At 40.2% G+C, this 22,399-nt stretch overlaps 4 protein-coding genes and 1 long non-coding RNA gene across 5 annotated transcripts in view; 2 read left to right on the top strand and 3 right to left on the bottom strand.

Moving 5' to 3' along the window:
• wdr54 (WD repeat domain 54) overlaps window positions 1–715 on the bottom strand; it is a 7,808-nt gene extending 7,093 nt beyond the window's left edge. Inside the window, exons 1-2 of the mRNA XM_080894264.1 lie at window positions 681–715; window positions 83–366 (exon numbers count right to left, since the gene is read on the bottom strand). Coding sequence (XP_080750390.1) covers window positions 83–307 — 225 coding nt within the window. The 5' untranslated portion in view covers window positions 308–366; window positions 681–715. The remainder of the gene's footprint in view (window positions 1–82; window positions 367–680) is intronic.
• Window positions 716–722: 7 nt separating this feature from the next.
• On the top strand, window positions 723–3,726 carry LOC308404274. The gene is made up of 4 exons (XR_013973088.1): window positions 723–786; window positions 1,809–2,061; window positions 2,222–2,422; window positions 2,528–3,726. It is a non-coding gene; the product is annotated as an uncharacterized lncRNA (long non-coding RNA).
• A 1,686-nt stretch (window positions 3,727–5,412) lies between these two features.
• On the top strand, window positions 5,413–20,557 carry nol6 (nucleolar protein 6 (RNA-associated)). The gene is made up of 26 exons (XM_080893892.1): window positions 5,413–5,559; window positions 5,774–5,992; window positions 6,125–6,241; window positions 6,330–6,509; window positions 6,603–6,771; window positions 6,919–7,053; window positions 7,455–7,618; window positions 8,320–8,440; window positions 8,547–8,605; window positions 8,719–8,820; window positions 8,911–9,026; window positions 9,226–9,403; window positions 9,597–9,719; window positions 11,014–11,162; window positions 14,309–14,384; window positions 15,021–15,161; window positions 15,343–15,460; window positions 15,670–15,824; window positions 16,507–16,670; window positions 16,784–16,936; window positions 17,045–17,142; window positions 17,299–17,423; window positions 19,108–19,197; window positions 19,289–19,489; window positions 19,944–20,045; window positions 20,243–20,557. Exons 1-26 carry the CDS (start codon window positions 5,521–5,523, stop codon window positions 20,390–20,392), a joined length of 3,444 nt encoding a protein of 1,147 aa, XP_080750018.1. The 5' UTR covers window positions 5,413–5,520; the 3' UTR covers window positions 20,393–20,557.
• On the bottom strand, window positions 11,169–14,302 carry LOC308404055 (zinc finger BED domain-containing protein 4-like). Its single transcript, XM_080893893.1, has 2 exons — window positions 12,583–14,302; window positions 11,169–12,482 (listed from the first exon to the last, which is right to left on the bottom strand). Exons 1-2 carry the CDS (start codon window positions 14,077–14,079, stop codon window positions 11,931–11,933), a joined length of 2,049 nt encoding a protein of 682 aa, XP_080750019.1. The 5' UTR covers window positions 14,080–14,302; the 3' UTR covers window positions 11,169–11,930.
• LOC308404056 (cocaine- and amphetamine-regulated transcript protein-like) lies at window positions 17,435–19,099 on the bottom strand. Its single transcript, XM_080893894.1, has 3 exons — window positions 18,079–19,099; window positions 17,871–17,954; window positions 17,435–17,739 (listed from the first exon to the last, which is right to left on the bottom strand). The coding sequence occupies exons 1-3, from the start codon at window positions 18,223–18,225 to the stop codon at window positions 17,632–17,634; spliced, it is 339 nt and encodes a 112-aa protein (XP_080750020.1). The 5' UTR covers window positions 18,226–19,099; the 3' UTR covers window positions 17,435–17,631.
• Window positions 20,558–22,399: the final 1,842 nt, after the last annotated feature.

The raw sequence follows: 22,399 nt of genomic DNA, 5'->3' as shown, positions 1-22,399 counted from the left end.
TGCTGAAGTCAGTCTTTTAGCTGTTCTCAGTGAGTATGATAAGGTAAAATGGGGAGCAGAAGAAGTTGCACCGTGACCTAACCTGCATGATAAGCGAAGTGCTTGTAGCAACATTTGGCTCCTTGGACTGCAGCTGACGGTGGGTGTAGTTTAGGCCGTCCCAGGACGCGCTGACCATGTTGACCATGTTAGCATGGACCACGGTGAAGTGGGTGAGGCGCCTCGGTGCTATGCGCAGCACGCTGAGGTTGTTGTACAACGCTGATGCGCTGTTTTTTATCTGGATACTCTTTTCCTTGTGATACATTGGGTCTTCTTTGTAGGGCACAGTTGATCGAACAATGTGTAATCTAATCTGATGGCGGACTAAAAAAGAAAAGAAAGAAGACAGAAAATAAAGATACCATAATTAAATAGCAAGTAATCTCTTCAAAAACATGCCCTAACCACTAGGCTGTCGTTAATTCATAGCAAATTAAATGCTAACCACTTAACATTAGCAGCAAGCTAAGTATCTTAGCGAGATAATAAATACACCCGGACAGCCTTATATATTGGACATATGTAAAACAAAGTTTTAAAAAAAAACCCTCCCCCATAGCTGTTGCCTCAATCGATTATTCCAAATTAAGTTAATGTAAACGAAGGGCTTCTCTGGCTTTTGCTAGCAACAGGATTACCTATGCGTCCTCTGCAGCCATAGAGACGACGTAACTCTACGTACTACGTCAACTATGCGTGCTAGGTTGCTGGGCAACCGTGAATAGTACGAATCTGAGGATAAAGGTAAAATGTTCCAGTTTTGGCATGACAACACTGTTTATTAAAAAGAAACCTAACGCCGATTGTGTTGCGATATATAAATTTAGCGCTTTTAGTTGCAGTGTGGTTATCTACGTTAAAGTAAAGGTGTCGCTGACAAGGTGCCCATCTCCCCTGTTTGTGTGCTTCGTGTATGTCTGTAACGTGTATCCGGATAACGGAGCATTCGTTTTGATAACAGTGATTTTAGGGTTAATATTTGAAACTGTGAAGAGTGTTTTAAAACACCTACTCTATGTGCAAACTACTCATAATTATTACGATAATAACAGGAGTAAAAATAAAAAAGTTCTCTGCACCCCGAACGAGCAACAGTAGCCAGTTGGCTGCCTGTGTAGAAATGACATTTGCAGCGGGACAAAACCATATTAAAATGTTTTTGTTTTGTTTTCTTTAAATATACAGGTCATTGTTTGTATTCTTAACTCCAGTGTGGGGATCACGTAAAAATTGTGTCTGTTGACGTAGAATTGTGACTTTTGGGCCCGTCATTTTCATCATCTAACGGAATTAAAGCCACAAACTTCCTGATTGATGCACTAACTGAGCTTTTGAATGCCCTGTCTGCAACTGCCAGCATACTGACCTTTACACGACCATAACACAGATAAAAAATAAAATAAACCTTTTCATTGACCAAAGAAAATAAATAGCTTGAAAAATGATAGCTATCTGGCATGCTGTTATCTAACATGCTTTGTACTCTATGGATAAAAACACAAAATAATGCCCATGCATTTACTCTCCTCCTAATAAAACCCTAAAAGTGTGACTGTCCCTTATTGCAACCTTTAAATGTCTACAGTGTCACCAAATCACAAGGTCAAAAGGTCAATCAAAAGGTTTCAGGACTGTTTCCTGATTATTTTTTTAACCAAGTGAGCTCACCAAGATCTTCATCATTAAATAGAATTTAGGTTTGTGATAATGCCAGTTTTTTTTAGTTTTCCATGATCTGACTTTTTGCAATTTATATTTCACACCAGCCTCTGAGCAAAAATGCCACGCTCTGCAACCAAGGTTCAAACTGACAAGCACAGACGTAGGTCATCTGTACAGGTGATCTCACCTGCAGCACAAGAGCAGAAAGGGGAAGATATAATCCCAGGTCACTCGACCCGGACCCAGTGGACAAATATGTTGCTTCAGGAGGATGCAGATGAGGCAGTGGGGGAAATCTTAGATGAACTGCTGAGGAAGGTCATGAAAGGATGTCTTGATGTGTATACTGAGAGCCAGGTAAAACTGAGAAGCTTATCAGCTTTTTGTTGTTGTTTTTTTTTTTTTTTACAATCAGTTCAACATTAATGTTATAAAGCAAATACTTTGTCTTGCTTTTATCCATAAATAATATATATTGCATTTCACATCTGTGATATTGTCTGTCTTTGGCAATAAGCTACCAACTTTCTCTGCATCTTGGGCCAAGAGGTACCTCACACAGATTGTAGAGCACCAAATCTTGTGCCTAGATGAGGGAGAAGGACCAGTCGAAAGATCAAAAACAGAAGATTCTGAGCCTGTGCCACCAACTTCCGATGCCTGGGCTCAAGGATGTGTGCCTGTTCTTATCCATCAACAACATCTTGCTGCACAGGAGGTACTCTTATAGTCTCTTCTATTTGTCTTCTATTCAAATGCCACCATTAAGTTATTTGTATTCACATCTACACTATATCTATATTGCTATATTCCTTTGTAACAGAAGGCTGACATTGACCAGGTTCCAGCACAGAGAGAGGCACGAGTCAGCCAGCAATGAATGTTGAGGTCCAAATAAAAAGCTCCTCAAAGCGAAGAAACAAGTCCAAATTAACCAGCCTTCCCAGTCTACCAGTTTAAAGCCGATAGAGAGTGATGCTATCATGTTCCTGGGTCGAAGACTCAGTGTTTTGATTTTTGTATTATAATTGTTGATCTTTGATTTCATCATGGTTTATGACGACCAGTGTTTTGGTTTAAGTTTTGTATTTCTTGCTCTCCAGTTGTTCTTGGTTTGTGATTTCGAGTTCTTAGGTTTTGGTTCCTGTCCCCCTCATGTTTAGTGTAGGTTTAGTTCTGTCCTTGTGTTTATTCTCTTGTTCCCTAGTCAGTCGTGTCTCATGTCACTCTTGTCCCTGTACTTCGTGTTCCCTCTGTTCAGTATCAGTCTATGTCTCTGTACCTGTCGTGTGCTTCCTGTTTTATTTTAACAGTCTCTGTTCTCTGTTCAGTCTCTGTCCCAATGTTTTCTCTGTGCTTGTCCTGGTCCCACATCTCATGTCTAGTCTCCCTGTCTCTATGTTCCCGCTGTAATGTGTCAGTTATGTCGTAACATTAAGCTTGTGCCTCTGAGTCTGTGACTGTATGTACGTGCCATATTTCCTGTTTTACTCTGATAGTCTTGTGTGCTATGTCAGTGTGTCTAGTTTGGCTCCCCTTGCCTCGGCATGTTTAATTAGGTTCAGCTGTGTCTCCCCCCGTTTGTTTCCTCGTTCCCTGTGTGTTCTCCTTAGCTCTTTGTTGGATTGGCTGCGTTACTCCTGCGTTCTCTCCTGTGTGTCATTGCTTCCATCTCAGCTTTTCTAGTTATGTTTCAGGTTAGCTTTGCCAGTATAGGTTTTGTTTGTTCTTTTCTAGTTGTCCTTGCCATTTATTTTTAACATCTGTTCAGCCCTAAATATAGGCTCGTTTTCTGTTACCATCCACATTCATCTTCATTGTCTGCATTTGGGTCCACTCCTCTAACTTCATGTGGTTTGCCTCAAACCATGACAGATGTGCCTGTGCTGTTTTCTGTTGATCAGGTTGCAGGAGGCCCATCACCTCGGGTCACCCCACTGCTTCAGCCCAAGATCTGTGACAGCTGATTAGAAGACGTAGCAATGTCTATGGTTGAGCCACACATTAACACAATAAATTTGAAAAAACTACTATAATTGTACAAGTCTGCCTTTTTTTTAAACTCCAGTTTCCCACCATGTGATTTTAGCTACTCTGCATTTGAAATACAGAAATTAAATACAGTATTTCTAATCTAAAAAAATGTTGCTATATAAAATAACACATGATAAAGGTGAGTTGTCTCAGGAACGACATTGCACCTGAAAGTTTTATTCGTAATACATTATATGCATTGGAGTCTTTTTATACTGTGTGCAAAAATAAACACTGAGACCTTATTATTTACGTATCTCGTAAAATATACTTTACATATCACCTGATCTCTCTCAAATGTTAGACTCTTGTAATTTATTTAAGTAGTCTTTAATACTTCACCAGGCTTATTGCAAGGCACTCAGAGCTCTTCTTTGAATGTTGGCAGCCTTTTGTTCTTTCAAGATGATCCGACACATTCAATAATGTTAAGGTCTGGGCTCTGGGGAGGCAGAAGTATGCTTTTACTGCATTGGCAGTGTGTTTAGGATCATTGCCAAGCTGAAAAATGAAGCTGATGCCAACCACCCGCCTTCCAGATGGTACTGTATGGTGGATGGTAGTGGATAGTAGCGTGACTTCTTGACAGCCATCCTTAATTGAAACCATTTCTGATGGAGCTGCAGTAAACAGTAGAAGGATCAGTTGAAGAGCTAGGGGTATTTTTCTGTTCCTGTATCACTTCTTTGCTGGATTTTTTTTCATTTCCTAAAGTCAAGACTTTTAGACACCGTTCATATGCTGTAGATGGATTTTTAAGCCTCTTCTTCTTTTGTCCATCATTTGTCCTTTTTCCCTCAAATTTTTAAGATTACATGCACACCATATTGAGATGTACCAAGTTTAATAACTCTTTGGGAATCCCTTCGCTGGGGCAAAAATACTATTTTATGCCATTCAAACTGTCTGATTTATAGCATTTTTCATTAATTCTGCTAAAGAAATGAGAACAGCGTATGTGTTTTTGTGACAGAGCACTTGTAACAACATTAGTTCTTTCCTATGTTGTCTTTGTGTAGCTAGGACACTGGTTCTTCCTCTGAGTTAGGTGCATTTTTATGCTTGAATGATAGGCCATTATTAAGCAGCTTACCAAGCAAAGAAATGTATCTATGAAAATGGTCGGATACAAAGACTGGACTTAAAATGAGTGAAAAGCTGTTTATTATACTCTTGCATACGTTTATAACGGTTATAATGTTCCGTTTTTCACCATTTGGAAGATGTAATAGCGCCATAATCCTTTAGAGGCTGTAGTTTGTGGGGCTGTTGAATGTATTGTACATTATGCTGATAGGTGTTTGTATAATTGTGTTCTTCCCTGGAGGCAAAATAACAGAATTGTATCTACTATATTTAGCAATTAATTGCTTATAAATAGCGGATCTGCATTTTCTGTACATTTGTATTGATTTGAAAAAAGATATTAACAGAAATTTAAAGCAGATAAATATCACCGTATCGATTGTATGTTATTTATTTATTTATTTTACCTGTGTCGAAATTATTATAGGCATGTGTCTGCGCATGAGCGGCTCCGGAGCACCAATCAGAAGATTGTTTGTGCAACCTATCTTGGGAAAGACGATTGGACCCGCCCAGAGAGAGAAGCGAGCCAATCATCGAGCTCCCTCACCTTTTCTAACCCAATCAGGGAAATATTTTGTTGGGTAGCATGTTTCACTAACCCTTGGCACATGTGAAAGCGGAATGAAGGGAAAGCGCTGTTGATGAAACGTTCCTAAATAACTGAAATTTTATCTTGTCGAAAACAATTTAGAAATGAAGAAGAAGCAGTCCGTTCCAGAGGAACCAGCAGAGGTAAGACTTGAAAATTTAGTAAAGTTTGGCTTCCCGATCGCTCAGAAAAGAGCAGTTCTACTCAGCGATGCACGAGTACTGCTCGCATGCCTACAGTTTGCTATTTACGTCGCACTGGAACCACTTAGCGAACTTACATGTTTCATACATTCTGTGCTGGGGGAATATTGGTAACACGTATTACAGTGCAACATGTATAATTTGTTGTTTACAGATGAATCCCTCAGATTCCTCTCGACAGAGAGAAGAGGACGAGGAAAATGAGGCTCCAGTTAAAGCAAAAAGAAGCAAAGCTGATCACGCAGGGGAGGAGGTTGTCTATCACCCAGTGAAGCTATCTCGAAATGATCTGTATCGACCTCCTACAGCAGAGGAGCTCAACCAACTGAAAGAGGCAGAAAGCCTGTTTCACTGCAGTCTGCTCAAAATGCAGGTGAGACGCCAGACTTAGTGACATAACCATAAAAGATAATGATAAAAAAGGAGTGTGATCATATCTCTTAACCCTGTTGTCGTATGTAACCACTGACCACACAAACTGATAGTGATCTGTCATCAATAATAGATGGAGGAGCTGTTGAAAGAAGTTGCATTGAGTGAACGCAGGAAACGCCAAATAGATTCATTCATTCAGACAGTCACCAAGTTAATCCAGACTGTGCCAGACTCACCAGAAGTTGAGGTATGTTGTGCTTCAGTTGTAACCAAAGCTTTGTGATTGGCAATAGATGGTCAACTCCACACAAATTCACACATGATTTTTGTCTCAGGTAAGTGACCTGTCCTGGCTGTCTGGTGCAGTGAAGGTCCCATTTCTCTTGGTGCCTAAAACAACAAAAGGGAAATTCCACATGGCGCCTCCTTCTTCCATTGATCTGATCGGGAGCTACCCCTTGGGTACCTGCACCAAACCAAATGTCATGGTGGACCTGGCTGTCACAATTCCAAATGTAAGTCATCCTAACTGCTTTTGTATTCTACAAAAAAATCAATGGTGTGCTGTGTTTCCGTAGCCTTCAGTCTGCTATTCTGTCTGTTGTTAGGATGTCCTCCATCCAAAAGATGTCCTGAACCAGAGGTATCCGAGGAAAAGGGCTCTCTACCTGGCAGGCCTGGCCCAGCATCTCACTTCCTCTTCTGACATCGGGACCATGCAGTATTCCTGTCTCCATGGGAATCGACTTCGACCTGTTCTGCTGCTGACCCCTCCAGGTATTCAAGTTTTAATTAATTTCATATTGTATACATTTTAAACATTATTCAATGACATTACGTTTACATTATATGGATTTTAACATCTATGTTAAAAGGCTTTTTTTCTGGTTGTGACTTTGAGATAAAAAGTGTTCTGTATTCCAGGTAAAGACTCTTCCAGCTTCACCCTCCGCGTTCATGCCTGTCCAGCTCCCGGGTTCTTCAAGCCCAGCCGTTTTCATCCCCAGAGGAATAACATCAGGACAGAGTGGTACACTGGTTTGCAGACTTCCCAGTCTGGTAAGATTGTTATTGTTCATCCCAGTATTTAAATCCCCTTCAGTAAACTGTCTCAGACAATGATTTTACAGTTGTATGTTAAATTTAGTTAAATACTAACCCTCCGACTACAGAAGTAGAAGTAGCCTGTCATGAACTAGAAAAACATCAAACAGGCTTAAAAAATGACCTGGATATTTCTGATGGAATGAGAAGCAAAGCAGGAACATCAAAGGAGCATGCAAAGGAGATCTCAAAGTTGTTACCTTCTTTTTGGCCTTCTGATGCAGCTTGAGTCTTTGAACAAACTGTGTCTGGATTTTCAACAGACTGTTTTCATTGTATTGTATATTTATAGCCATGTTATTAGTCAGCAACTCCTTAATTAAATTATCTTTTTTTTTTTACTTATTTTGTCACAGAGAGCTCTGAACCTCCGACTCCACATTATAACAGCTCTGTTCTGGGAGATTTATTGCCGAGGGCTCACCTCCAGTTCCTCTCTGCTGTCAGCTCTCAGTGCTCAGCTTTTACTGATGGGGTGGCTTTACTTAAAGTCTGGCTTCGTCAAAGAGAGCTTGATCAGGTAGGAAGCTCTCATTGGTTCTCACACTTGTTGCATAGAGTTCAGAGGAGTGTACTGCAACGTTCAGCGTAGCACTTTGCATTATATGGCTTGACAAAACCGAAAACCCCAGTCAGAGATGATGATTACAACAATGGTTATAATCAACTTTATTCTTGACTGGATCATATTGAAGTGCTGCAACTTTTGATTTAGTTAAACATTAAAAGTTCTCGTAGCCTAATAAAGGAGATGTGGAAATCACTTTAGTTTATCTCCAGATCAATATATATTATTGATTAAATAATTATTCTTTGTGATCAATGGCCTACAACTACATCTGATGAATTTTCATATCTGTATTCTAGTAGCTGAGGTTCCAGCAGCGTAAGATTTGGAAGCAGATTAGAGTCAAACATGAAAACATTTATACACATTCTGCATCATCGATTAATATTGCAACTAATAATCATCAATAAATATTGCACTAGTAATGCAACACGTGCTGTAACTTTCCAGATACTTTTAAACTGAAATTCTGATCCTTGCCTGGTCCACATCATGGTTTTAGCACAAGTCACCATTAAAATCTAGCCAGGTAGAGGGACAGCCATTTTCACAACACTGAAAACTCTGAATTAAAGCTAAAGCTAAAAAATGTCCTACTTTAAGGTGTAATTTTTTTCTTACCTTATATCTTTATTGTTCTCAATGTCTTATAGGGCACTGGTTGTTTTAATGGCTTCCTAGCTTCAATGCTGTTGGCGTATCTACTGATCACTCATAGAATCAGTAACAGCATGACGGCATATCAGCTTCTTCGAAACACCTTGAACTTCTTGGGTAATTTTAGTTTTAATGGATGTCCTCCTGTGTCCTTTTTTAAAATGTTGGTAATTGAAAGGTAACTTGCTTATCTGTTTTGAATGCCTTGCACCTTCTTCCTCAGCATCTACAGATCTGACAGTGAATGGAATCAGCCTGGCCAAAGATCCTGACTCTACAGCTGTGAGTTATCCAAATCAAATTTAAAACACTAATTGTGTGCATGTACTTTATTCACACTTTCATTTACTCTGGAACTGTGATTCAACCAACCCCCTCGTATCTTTTCTCTGTAGCCATCCATTTCAGAGTTCCATGATGCTTTCCAGGTTGTGTTTGTTGATCCTTCGGGACACCTTAACATGTGTGCTGACATCACTGCTTGTACATACAAACAGGTAACTGAACAGTGGTGTGTTTAAACTTTTTTTTTCCACTTGTGATTTTTAAGCAACTGTTTCTGAACTTTCTTCACTTTGGTTCCTCAGCTGCAGCATGAGGCATCTTTGTCAATGCAGTTCTGGGACAACCCTACAGTGGATGGCTTCCAGTGCCTCCTCATGACACCCAAACCCATGATAAGGACAAGTGACCATGTGTTCCAGTATGTTTCTATAAACAAATGCATATATTTAACATATTTAGTTAACCTTGCATACTAGGTAAGCAGTTGGGTTCTGCACCTTCTTTTTAGGAAACATGGTTACTAAATGTAAAACAAATCACATGGAGGACTTTTACTTTCAGAGTAGAGATCATTATGCTCTTCATCCTCTCAGCTCTTCTGTTTCATTTCCCCTTAGGTTGTGTGAGCTGGTGAAGCTTCAGTCCAGCTGTAAGAAACTGAATCTTCTCAGTGAGCTGATGGACCACAGTGGGGATTACATTCACACTGCATTGCCTTTTATTCTGTCACTTCTCCAGCAAGGATTGTCCCAAAGGATTCACCTCCTTACCCACTCCCTCTCTCCTGACCCTAAGGTGAAAAAGACTTGCATTCAGGAATTATTGCTTTATTTCATATTATCTAAGTTACCAATGTGCAGAAAGAATTGGCTCTAATACTACTAATGTAACAGTGGATATGTTTCAAAGTTATGAAATATCCGTGTAAAAAGAAGTTAATCTCAAAATTGCTATCTGCAGAACTTACTTTACTTTGGTTTTATTTCAGTGGTCTGTGGAGAGCGAAGCCCCAAAGCACAAAGCTCAGCCTCCGTTATCTTTCGGTTTGCTTTTAAGGACAGAGCTGTCATCTTCTGTCCTAGAACGAGGCCCACCAGCAGACAGCCCCAAGGTAACCTCACCTGCCTTTATTTATTGCATGTATAGGGCTTTATTTCTTGATTTAGCCACTGAAGTTGAAGACAAAAGCTCACTTGACTCATAATGCTACATGCATGACTCATTGTCCATGTAAATCAGATTGTATTTTTTGAAATGTGCAAGTGTGTAATACAGTGGTCCCTCACTATAATGCAATTCACCTTTTGCGGCCTCGCTGTTTTGCAGATTTTTTTGTGCAATTTTGCATGGTGTTTTTTTTTTTTTTCTTTTCTGGGTCCTGATTGATTGACAGTGGTCTACATCCAGTCTCGTGCCGTGTCTCCTGTACAGTACAGAATACGTTCAGCTTGTCAAATTTAAATAAATCTTCGATCGCTAGCAGTGTGACTCTGAGGTGCTGTACTGTATTCTCCCCAACAATCACAACGTCGATGAAACGGTTTGCACATTTTGCCTTTGGTTTCATTCTATAATACTGGACTCATTTTTCTACGAAGGTTTGCACTTTGAGAGTGTTTAAACAAGAGGGAAAATGTTCAAGCCTGTCTGAGAAAAGTGTATAAATGGTGTAGTAAGGGGTTTTACAGCCTTAAAACATCTATAATTGTAAAAAAATAAAGTTGGCTACTTCGTGGATTTCACCTATCGTGGGTTATTTTTAGAATGTAACTCCCGCGATAAACAAGGGACCACTGTATATACACACAGTTATGGATAAACATGGGGTTATTTGGGCAATGTTGCCCAATGGGGCTTCAACTTACAACCTAAAGAACCAGAGGATTGAACTACCGACTGGTTAATGGATGACTCACTTTAACTCCAGAGCCACAGCTCAGTTTGAGAATGGTTTTCTAGGTGTAAGAAGTGTATTTTTACTTCAAGTGTGTTTGTAAACATCTTGAAGAATATTATACTGCTGCAGACAAATGTAACACTTATGGACGTGATTCTGTATTACTCGTGGCTTCATAGTGTAGTGGTTCACACACTCGCTTGGCCAAGCGCAAGGTCACTGGAGACGGGAAGGGCATCCTTCGTAAAACTCTACGAACTCAAAACATGTAGAGCGACCCATTGTGTCAACCCCCTTTGTGACAAGGAAGCAACTTAAAATGGACACACGAGTGTAACTATGGCTGGATTTTGCACTTTGTAACCAGCTTTTCTTTTAACATAAAAAGAGATCATGTTGTTCGTATGGAAATTGTGCTTATATTTTCTGTTACTTGTTTTTTGTGGCTTTGTTTTTAATCATGCTTGTGATTTAAGAAAAATTAAAAATCTAAATGTTCCTGTGCTAGGCGGCTGAATTTCGTCAGCTGTGGGGTCCTCGCTCTGAGTTGCGTCGCTTCCAGGATGGCGACATCACCGAGGCTGTGCTGTGGGACGGAGAAAGCATTTGCCAAAAGCGTCTGGTTCCCAAACAGATCATCACACACTTGCTGCAGCTGTATGTATTTTATCTCAGCAGAGCTTAGTTGAGAGACTAAAGAACTGACAATACTGTTAATACAGTGTAGTGTGGTGATCTTTTCCAACTATAACACTGATAGAAATATTCAGTAAGCTGTAATGCTTACAGAAACTACGGTGAAAGAAAGAAAGAGGCTTTGTTTTTTCATCCTGTCCTTAATTGTAAAGTTAGTCTATTTGATATTTAAAAAAACAAACAAACAGGTATTCATTGCCATTCATAGAACACAATGCCTATGCTAAGGTGAATATGGCATATAAAAGACTTCAGCATGATTGTAGAGCACTCTCCTCTAGATACTTGTTCTGACATTTGAAGCTGACTGTCAAGACTTTGTTATGACTACATATTTCTACAAATACTTCTTACATAATTTTACTACTGGTTCACTGCAAGCTGTTTCAGGGCTGAAGTGCCAGTATGAAGTTGAGCAAGGTGACAAAACAAAGTGATTGGTTTTAATTTTGAGAACTACTTGGAAGATGTTGTTAAATATTTGCCTGCGGCGAAGTAATGGCAACTGTTACTTTGCTGCAGGCAAACAGTGTTAAAAACTCAAAAGCAATGACTTCCAAGTTTTAGTGTCTGAAACAAGTTTTGGCTTATAGCACTGTTGAACACAAGCACGTACAACACGCCAACATCTTCCTATTTTGACTTCTTGCTTCTTCTGTTACCTTTCAGTAACCTTATTCTGTTGTTGGTATAGGGCACCAGCATCTTCAACATCTAAGGTCATACAGGTTATGCATTTCTGTTTACAAAGATCATCATGTCAACATGCTCTGGGCTCAGTCTTCTGCGCATTGTTGCAAACGTTTGTCCTGCTTCTGACAATAAAGACGGCAGCGATACCCCTGGTACACACAAATAGTGTCTCGCAAGAGTTGCCAGTTTGGGGAATCTCGGTCCATTTACCCTCCACCAGTCGAGAGGGTTAATGTCTAACGAGGGAGCAATGTCTCTTAAGTAGTAATCGACCTGAGCCTCAGAGTCGGTGGCATAGGAAGAACTGTAGTTGTCGCCAAGGAGCAGCACCATAGTGTTTTTGGTGTCACTTCTAATTTGCGAGGGCACAGCTGCCTGGCTAATATCCGGGGTGACCAAAGTCTCCTGCTGCTCATCCTTTGCACCTGCAGTAGCAGTTACTACTGCATCCAATTTTGAAACTAGTTCATGCAGCTTAACCTTTGCAGCCAGTCTCCCCGTTGGTGTAAGGAAGCTCAGGTGTTTGTGCCGGGGATCCAACATGGAGGCGATAAGAGCCGGTTTTGAAGCCAGGTCGTTAGAGTCAACCTGCAATAAGTAAAAATAAAATGGCATAAATATATGTAAAGGGAATGCAGATTATTTTTTTTATCCTTGTTAATATGTTTCAGTCAAAACCGGTGCCTACCTCCATGTGATTTCTAAGTGACTGCTGAACTTTGAGCTTGAACTCTGAGACTTGTTCGACGTCATTCTCTTTTGGCACGAGATGAGTCTGAACCAGGCTGAAGGTGATCGGGTAGATATTTGAAATGGACACCTCCGTATCTGCAGATATGACTGTTGTAGCCCATTTAAGTGTCGCCAGCACAGGCGTGAAGTTCTCAATTATCTGCCAGCAGTCATCTTCAATCTCAAGGGTCTGAGCTTCCTGCCTGCTGGTGACGCTGCGGTCGGAGAGGACGGCTTTAATCGCCCACCGTTGTTCAAGCAAACGTTCAAACATGTCGCAGATGGTGTCCCATCTGTCTTTGCTCGACTGGATGAGCTTGCGTTGCGGCAGGCACATCTGAACTTGCTTCTGTTCCAAGGCCTCATTCGCGAGCAAGTTGCGATTGAAGTGCTTAACTAGTTTCCCGGCAGCAACAACGATGCGGAGTAAATCTTCACTAAGCCCATCGCTGACTGCTCGCTGAAGCGTTGTGGCAAAGCAAATCGTGTAGTCCCAGGTGACACGGGTACATGCTTGGACTGATAAGCTGTTCTGCGTGTCGTTATGAACACATGAGGTCACTTTACCGGCGATGGCCCACGCCTGCACGGTGCTGAGCACGCTCTCTGTAACAGTGTCTGCAGTGGAGTGGCTGCCTGCTGAAACTTTGTGCGTCTGCAGCACAGCTGACCTCCCCTGCCAGTCTTCTGTTATAAATGAACACGACATGGTCATGTACCTCTGAAAGGTGAGACCTGTCCAGAAGTCTGCAGTGAGAGCCACTTTCTCCACTCTACCCAGCTGCACCATAAGCTCTTCAACCTTCTCATGAAAACGGCCTTCAATAATGCGTGTAACATCACCAACAGATGGCATTTTATAACTGTGCACAGTGTATGCAAGCAGCTCGCGAAAACCATCGCCACTAACCATGCTGATGGGGAGCATGTCCTTCTCTATCATTCTGGAGATGAGCTCAGTCACCTCCGCATGCGTTGCCAGCGACACACCGTCGTTGGGTGCTGCGTCCTGGTGCTTGTTTTTGATGTGGTACATCATGCTGGTGGTGCTGCTTCTGTATTTGAGCTTCGTGCCGCACATCGTGCAGTGAACCTCGTCGTCCACTTTGATGAAGATATCCCAAACGGAGCTCCGCTTCAGGCGTTTCCTCTCGCTGGAGTCCCGCTCAGCAGGGGGGATGTTTATGTTGGGTGACATGACTGCAACCTGTGTGATTTCCGAGTTGTTGGAAGCGTTCTCATCCTCGATGCACTGAACGGTGCAGATCACGGGTTTCTCGTCCTCGTCCATCGGCGTCGCGGATGAATGGTGCCTGCTCATGTGGTTCATCATGGAGGTCGTGGCTCCGCCGCAGTATTTCAGCGTCGCGTTGCATTTCATGCAGCGGACGAAGTTCCCCGTTTGTTCAAAGCAGTCCCACACGGAGCTGCGCCTCCTTCCTGTGCGCTTCATACTTACCGTAATTCAGGTCTTCCAAGCCTTAGCAAGCTAGCAAATGTTAGCACTGACTGCTATCGGGGATGGGGTAAAAAATAAAACGGGGTTTGGGGGAATGTAAACAGGCTGTGACCTGTTTCACTTCGGCATGTGCCCTAGAAAAACCTGGCGGTGAAGCAATTATGTGTACAATTTCACTGAAGGTTCAAGTTAAAAAAGAGAGAACGTGTGTGTCATCCCGTAGGCACGCAGACATCCCCGAATCCTGTGTGCGGTATGTCGGGGCGATGGTAGATGACGTCATCAAAACGGGAAGTGAGGTAAACCGTTATTATTGAATTATTTTAGCCACGTATGATGGAAATTTCAAGAAGAACTCTGACATACCGTTCATATTTTCCCCTAACAGTATGGTTTGGGTCAATACAGATCAATCTAGAAAGTATGCGTAGTTTGTTTGACAATAATAATAGTATTATGTCTTGTTATACCTAAAAAATATATATATATATATATATATATATATATATATATATATATATATATATATATATATATATATATATATATATATAAACAGCTATAATGGTCTGATTATGATTTATTAAGTAATTATATAAACTTAAAATGGCAAGAACATTCTAAAACTGTTGGGATTTGTTATATAAATACTTATAACCATTACAACCACATGCAAAAACACACCCCACTGGCATTTTTTTTCCTGATAATTATTTGTCTGTCAAAGCTCAACTTTCTTTTATTATTTTACTTAAAAAGATTGTAACAAATTTTGTTATTGTAGCTAAATTATCTTAGCAGTTAAATAATTATTTGTGTTAAAAAATAAAGTCTAATCCTGAAAACCACCAGAAGAGGGCATCAGTGATGTTTTTCATCACTGCATCTGCCTCTGAATGTCTTTTTTCAATATTAATACACATTATGCTCTTCAGGTGTCTGGCACTGGAGAGGAGGAGAGCTTAGTGGTGGTTCAGTCCTATGATGACCTGAGCAGAAAACTATGGAGGCTGGAAGGTCTGCCTCTCACCATCACTGCTGTTCAAGGAGCACACCCTGCACTCAGATACACACAGGTAAAATGCCTCGCTCTTACCAGAAAACTGCTGCCATGACGGCAGTAATAGGTATAAGTTGTTAAAAAATGCATAATTTTAAAATGGCACCTTGATCCCACTCCAAGCCTGTGAGCTCTTGATCAAACATTGATGTCTTTTATATTAAACTGTGAATTTATACTCAACTGTGCCTTTGCAGGTCTTTCCCCCACGACCACTGAAACTGGAGTATTCCTTTTTTGACAGAGAGAAAACTTCCAGATCACTGGTGCCTAAGGAAGGCAAACCATGTCCTGTCTATATCACTCCTATAACAAGTTAGTGGCTCATTCATTGAAACATTTTAAAAGGTCTTTGAAAAAACTGCACCTAGATGTGTAGTAATTTCCACTCTGGCTGCTGTTCGTGGTGTATTATGCATACACTTTGACTCAAACGAAAACGTTTATCTTCATTTTCTTGGGTACTACAGACATGTAGCAATGCAAAGTCATACACCAATGTATTGGTTGCCTTATTCTTGCAGTAATCTGTCACATGGAAGGGAGTGGGAAATGGCCTCATGACCGCCTCGCGATCCAGCATATCCGAGCTGCGTTTCACATCCAACTTGGGGAGCTACTCAGAAAGCACCATAGCTATACATGCAGGCCCTGTCCTACCCACCTGGATGTCTGGAAGGTATGTTTTTGATTATGTGTACCCTTAGCTGGCTTTTCTGTGAAATTTAACTTGATATATATAATTTATAACTGAGAAAAGGGTCACTGAGCCACTCTGTCTTTAAGTTTATTCTTAGAGCAACTAGGGATCTAGGGGGAAAAAAACAGACCAACAAATATTAACTTTATTTTCTCTTATTTTAACACAAGACAGAGCACCTCTGGTTAGGTGGGCTCCATGCATTTTAATCATGTTATTTATATAATACTGTAGATCCTGTAGCTTCTGCAGCTGTTCCGTCACATTATTGTCTCCCCAAAAACACTTCTGTTGTGTTTTGTGTGCGTTTTTCTGTTTGCTGGTGTTTTCTTAAGTTTCTTAAGTACATTTGACAGTAGGTAACTTAGTAGTGTATACTCTGAAGTTGTTTGACTATTTTATTTTTTTGTAATGTTTGATTGCACGTAACAATATTCCTTTTATTTAAGCTGCCTTTTCAATTTGGTATAATTTATATTGCATCAAATCATAGCATGTTCTCTCAGTGCACTTCTGTAAGACACCCCGCTTTTAAAGAAATAGAGACAAGTTCATCAGTTTAATTAAAGATCAAGCACTTGGTGGTAGTCAGGAGTAAAAAGTCCCATTCTACAGGTAGAAACCTTTGGCTAAAGCAGCACATGTTTCACTTTGCCCCTAGGATGGCCTGGTGTTCCGAATCCAGGTGGCATACCACCGTGAACCTCAGGTGCTTCGGGAGAGCTTGACTGCAGAGGGGCTGCTGGTTGTAAGAGACAACGACGAGGCCCAGGCTCTGGAGATGGCCACCATTCACAAGCCTCTGCTTACTAGCACATTACATGGGTAAAAGTTCGAAAGTGATACAAAGTAGTTCCTGTGTGACAAAGCAGACTTATGTTTTTAGTTGTGTCTTTTCATTTTCTTCAGTCTGGTGCGTTTTGTCTTTTTATTTGAAGGCTCCAGCAGCAACACCCATGTTTTGGCGCAGCATGTCGCCTGGCCAAACGCTGGCTCAGTGCTCAGCTGTTCAGCGACGACATTACAGAGGACACAGCAGACCTGCTGGTGGCGTCGCTTTTCCTGCAGCCCGCTCCCTTTACTGCTCCCAGGTAGCCACCACTTTTGCTTTTTTTTTTTTCCTTTTTTTTTTTGTGTAGGAAACACGTTTTCCTCTGTTTGTTATGGGTCATGTGAGTGAATTTCTCCATCTTCCTCAGTTCCCCACAGGTGGCCTTCCTTCGCTTCCTTCATCTGCTCTCCTCCTTTGACTGGAGGAACAATCCGCTGATTGTCAACCTCAACAACCAGCTCACGGGCAAGTGCTCTCTCACACACATCCCTTTTCCGTGTGTGTGACACAAACAAATCCCTCTTGACCTCTTTCTTTTTACTCGCCCAACATACTTCTACATCCGTCCATATGCTTTATTGTTTCAACGCCAAATCTTTTTCGCCTCTCTGTCACGTGTAGCTGTGGACTACCCAGAGATCAAGAATGGCTTCATGGCCACCCGGGAGTCCCTGCCTGTCATGTTTATAGCTACGCCTAAAGACAAAAAACTGTCTATGTGGACCAAACGCTCACCTAGCATTCAGGTCAGTGGACACACAAGTACACAAATAACAAAGTATTTAATAGATCAGCTCTCAGCGCTGAATTTTAAATGATTAAATATTACATTTGTTTAGTAAACATGTGAGAAAAGAACACTGAAGAATGTACTATAGCTTAAAATACATCTGAAGTGTTTTCCCCTCCTTTTGCTTTTACAGTGTTTAAAAAATTTCTTGCAGGTGCAGAGAATCATAAACAGCGGTGTAGAAAAGAGTTGCATGTTCTTGGCAAAGAACAGTCACATAGTTTTCCGATCCGGGATCCTTTCCTTAGTGCACACTGCTCTCCTGGATCACACTGAAAAGACAGGAATCATATTAAATTGAGAGAGTGATTCAGTACCTCTATAAAAGATGATAAATTGTTCTAAACAGACTGACTAGATCAGTTTTAGAATTCCAGCTGGTATTAGTTTTTGCCTTGCATACCACAGGGAGATAGCCATGCTTTTTTCTTAGAACTGGAAACGGATGGTTCTGAAGTCTTTCCAAAACGTCGTGTAAATCACTGATCTGAAACGGTACATAAAAAATTTCAAAGGGTCAAATGATAAACAGGATTATTGAAGTAAATAAATCTGAGAACGATGTTTACATCATTAATTATATCAGTTTAAAACCATCAGGTGTAGCTCACCAGCTGCTTTTCATTGCCATCCTCTTTGGTAGTAAAATAAGTAAAATATTTAGTTTCATATTCCTCTGCTTGGACGTGACCGCAGCCGTAAAGTAGTCCTGTGGCACACAGTATCGTACAGAAAAGACACGCACACGAGCCTCCCATAGTGTGCGGCTGACCCAGATAGGTTTCCTGTGCTTGGCTACCTTGCTCCTGTTAGAAACAACAATTTTAAGGACCTGCCTCTCCCAGCATCCTCCTTTATAGTTCTTGGAGAACAGGAAATTTGTGCTGTGACGTCCTGATAAAGACGTCACTGTGGACTTAATTACAAATTTTGACATTGATTCTAGTATACCTCCTGTGGATCCTGAGGCTTCACATCCCTGAGAATGTGAAGCCTGAGGGGGTCATTGTTGAATTAGTACGCACATTTTTGTAGAGACGAGTTCAGTAATGAGTCTTTTTTTTTTTTTTTTTTAAAAATTGTAGTTGTTGCAGTTCCTGTGAATAACCACCAGGGAGTAGACTATGAAAGTAGTCTATTAACAGATTGAATATTAAGTTTATTTCTAATGACAGTGTTTTCCAATAAAGACTTCCATGACCATGACTTCAAAAATGTCATAGAGGTTGAAACAATTCATATCTGGACTAGAAAGAGCTCTCAGGTTGAATGATGTCATATTTCTCTCAATTAAAAAAAGAAATTGGATTGCTCTGTTGTTGTAATCAACTAACTTTGATTAAAAATGTGGTGGAAGTTCAAAACAGATTTAAGGGGTGTATTTAAAGTTGTTGTTCGTTTGTTTTTGTTTTTATTTTCAACAATTTGGCAAAATTAGAAACCATACAGAAAATGGTGTTTTCGCTGCAGCTTTCCAGTTGTTATGCAGTTCCCGTATGAAATTAGGTCCCCAGATAAAATTATGCTACAAGATATGGGTAACATATATTCCAGTGCTAACTATTAGTTTGAAAACCGAGACAGTGTTTTTGGTGCTAATAGTTCAAAATGTTCAAAGCCACTTTTGAATGTGTGTTCAGATGCTGCAGCGTGTGATAATGGTGGCTGCAGAGAGTCTTAAAGTGCTGGAAAATCAGCTGATAGATGACAGCCAGAAGCAGGATGTCAGGGTGGGTGAATACTGCCTTCATGATTTATCCACTATATAAATGCAGATTTTTGCTATTTCAGTGTTTTCATGCGTTCTTCGTATTTGTGTAGGTGATTTTGCGTCCTCCTCTGGACGCTTACGATGTTGTGATTCACCTGAACCCAAAGCAGGTCCCCCTGCTCGACCAGGCAGTAGATCCTCCGGCCATCACCTTCAGCAGGGGCGTGATGTCTGGCAGTGTGGCTCAGCCTGGAGGGCCCCTTCCAGTCATCGACTACAACCCTGTGTCCCTCTACCTGGGAGAGCTAAGAGTGAGTAATGTCTTTCAACATTTCAAATGCTGAGTGTGTTTTTGACAGACTTTAAAAAAAAAAACAAAAAAAAAAACGTGAAGCAGATATTATGCTTGAAAGCTGACGTGTGATACAACAGAGCCGCTTCCAGATAATAAAAAATTAAATCGCAGACAAGAGAAAATCCGAGATAAACTCAGCTGTTCTTATACTGTAAGGTAGTGAAATCCAAACTGCACAACATTCATACTAATTCCCGTTCTTCCTCTGTACATGTCTATCACAGTCCTGTTTTGACTGAGTAAGCTTGTCAAACTGAAGTGGGTTTTGGGTTTGTTTTTGGTTTCTTTGTTTGTTTGTTTTTTGGGGGGGGGGGATATACTCAATAGTTTTCTAATAAGTTTTGCTTTGAGCTTCACAAATAAGTGTCAGTTGGCATGCGTAACATAGTTTTATTTTTTTTAATTTCCAGGAGGCATTTGGAGACTTGGCCCTTTTCTTCTGTGATCCATGTGGTGGAACAGTAATCACAGTTTTATGGAAGCCAAAGGCATTCATCCCAACCCCCTTTAAGGTAATTGCAAAGTGACTTCCATTTAAAAACATGAAGGCAGTTAAAAAACAAGTTTTTGGGGGTGTGGAAAACTTGCTTTTGTAATAGTTATTCTCCTTCATTCTGTTCATTTTCACACCTTCACACTAATCACCTTTTCCTCATGTTTCCTTTTTCTTTGTTATTATGTTTTGTTTTGTTTTTTCACAAAACCTCAGACGTCACAGGTGTCTGCTCGCAGCGTGGAGGTCACTGGAGATGAAGCTAAGACTGTTCCCAATGTTGAAGCAATACTGGAGGACTTCCGAATCATGGGGAAGGGCTTAGTCAAGTCAGTGGAGGCCAGGACTGAAAAATGGTCATTTTAGACGCAGCACAAATTCAATTCCATTACAAAATAATAAAACAGTGAAAACATGAATGAATTTTGAGCTTCTTGTTAACCATATCCGTTAACAGTTCTGGCTATATTTCTCTCATCCATCTGTGTTTGTTTCATGTCCAATAAATGCATACATGCTGTTTGTATTTCAGTTTATTTGCCTCTTAATTTCATTTAATTGTCTTGATTTATATACATCTATAGGTGTATAACACTTGCACATCTATAAAGCTAAATGTCATTGTTTTGAAGTCATTTATTAAAAAAATAGTTATTCAGAAACATTTATGATAAAACTTTTGAGTCATTTATCATAGTTTTTATTAGATATAATTAGATTTATATGTACTCAAGTTTCTCATGAGGATTTCCTTCCTTCCACACGAGGGGACATTTTAATCATTTTAATGGAACTTTAAAACTTTTTCCTCTTATTTAATTGACTAAGTGATGAACAGAATACAGTTATCTATGACTGAAAGCATATGCAGCAATTATGTGTAAGTACTGTATGAGTAACCATTTTAGTAACCTAAAACTGTTGGTAGACATTCAAAACTCTGCAAACGGGATCTATTTCATCACTGCTGCTGATGCAAAGATACCGTTTGTGTTTTATTTTAGACAAAGAAAAAAGGCTATGATTACCAAGAAGAGCAATGGAACTTGTGACTGTTTTGCTTTTAAGTTTTTCTATTTCTTTTTAAGTTGTCACCTTTGTTGCTCATTATAAGAAAAACTAAACATGGCTTGGAGTCACAACTTTTAACATTTGTGCAAGCAAGACAGCAAAAAGGCAGCGGAAGCTAAATTCTAGTATATCTTGGTCAAACTTGATTTCCCTACTAAAACAAAAGGACAACCATAAGCATAGAAGCTTAGTGTTTAACACAATTGCCCTGTGGCAAAAATATTTCAAAATTCCTTTTGGGTGCAGTTTGCATGTCTTCCCCATGCTTGTGCCAGTTTCCTCTGTCAGCTTGTTTCTCCTTGCTTGTTTAATGCTGCCCATTTACATCCACGATTTTCTTGAGAGATGCTTAATCTTAAAGGTTGAACTGCTTCAATGAGCATTAATAAACTAATTATCCACAAAGTTGGCTTTGATCTCCTAACTTCAGTGGAGTTGTAAACATGAAAATTGCTTTCAGGTTTTATCCACCATACAATGCCATCTAAAAGTCTGTTATTGGCAATGGCTTCTTTTTTTCTTTTTTCTTTTGGTATGGCAATGATCCCAAACACCACTGCCAGTGCAGTAAAAACAAATGCAGACAGAAGAACATGCAGTGGAATACCATCAGCCATTAACTGGCCTCCCCAGAGCTCAGATTACTGGATTATTAAAGCACTGTGGGATCATGACAGAGAACAGAGCATAAAGACAGTTATCCTTCAAGAAGCCTGAAGAACTATTCCTGAAGACTACTTGAAGAAATGACAAGAAAGCTTGCCAAAGAGAGTTCAGATGTTGAAGAATAAAGGTGGCCACACCAAACACTGGCTTTCAAACATATTAGAATTATTGAAAATCTGTTCATACCTCATATGCTGTATTCCCATGCTTTTTGGTAAATCACTACACCTATTTCCCATTTTCCCAGAAAAGTATAAAGAAACGAGAGGTGGCTGAAGACGTTCTCGCAGTACTGTATAAATGAAGAATTTATGAACAAAATCCATGTATTTAATTGCTTTATGTATTCTCAGATGGTAAGCCAGATTTCAGATCAATAGATTTCATTATTGAGCTAACAGACGAAAAAAATTCATACATCTGCCTTTGGGTTTTGATCAAAGCAGGTGAATAATGTATAGTGATGCTGTCATTGTATTCTGAACACAGGGAACCTGTATATTACTGAATTCTGGTTCTAAAACAACTACAGTATTGCCACTCCTACACGAGACACGTCTGGCACACACGTCGAACATAGAGCCACAGATCAAAAACTTCAATAATATCAGCGTAGATGTTTTTATAGTAAATAGT

Source organism: Rhamphochromis sp. 'chilingali', assembly GCF_963969265.1.
Source record: "Rhamphochromis sp. 'chilingali' genome assembly, chromosome: 10".
Classification (NCBI taxonomy): Eukaryota; Metazoa; Chordata; class Actinopteri; order Cichliformes; family Cichlidae; genus Rhamphochromis; species Rhamphochromis sp. 'chilingali'.
This window is presented reverse-complemented; position numbering and strand designations above follow the sequence as displayed.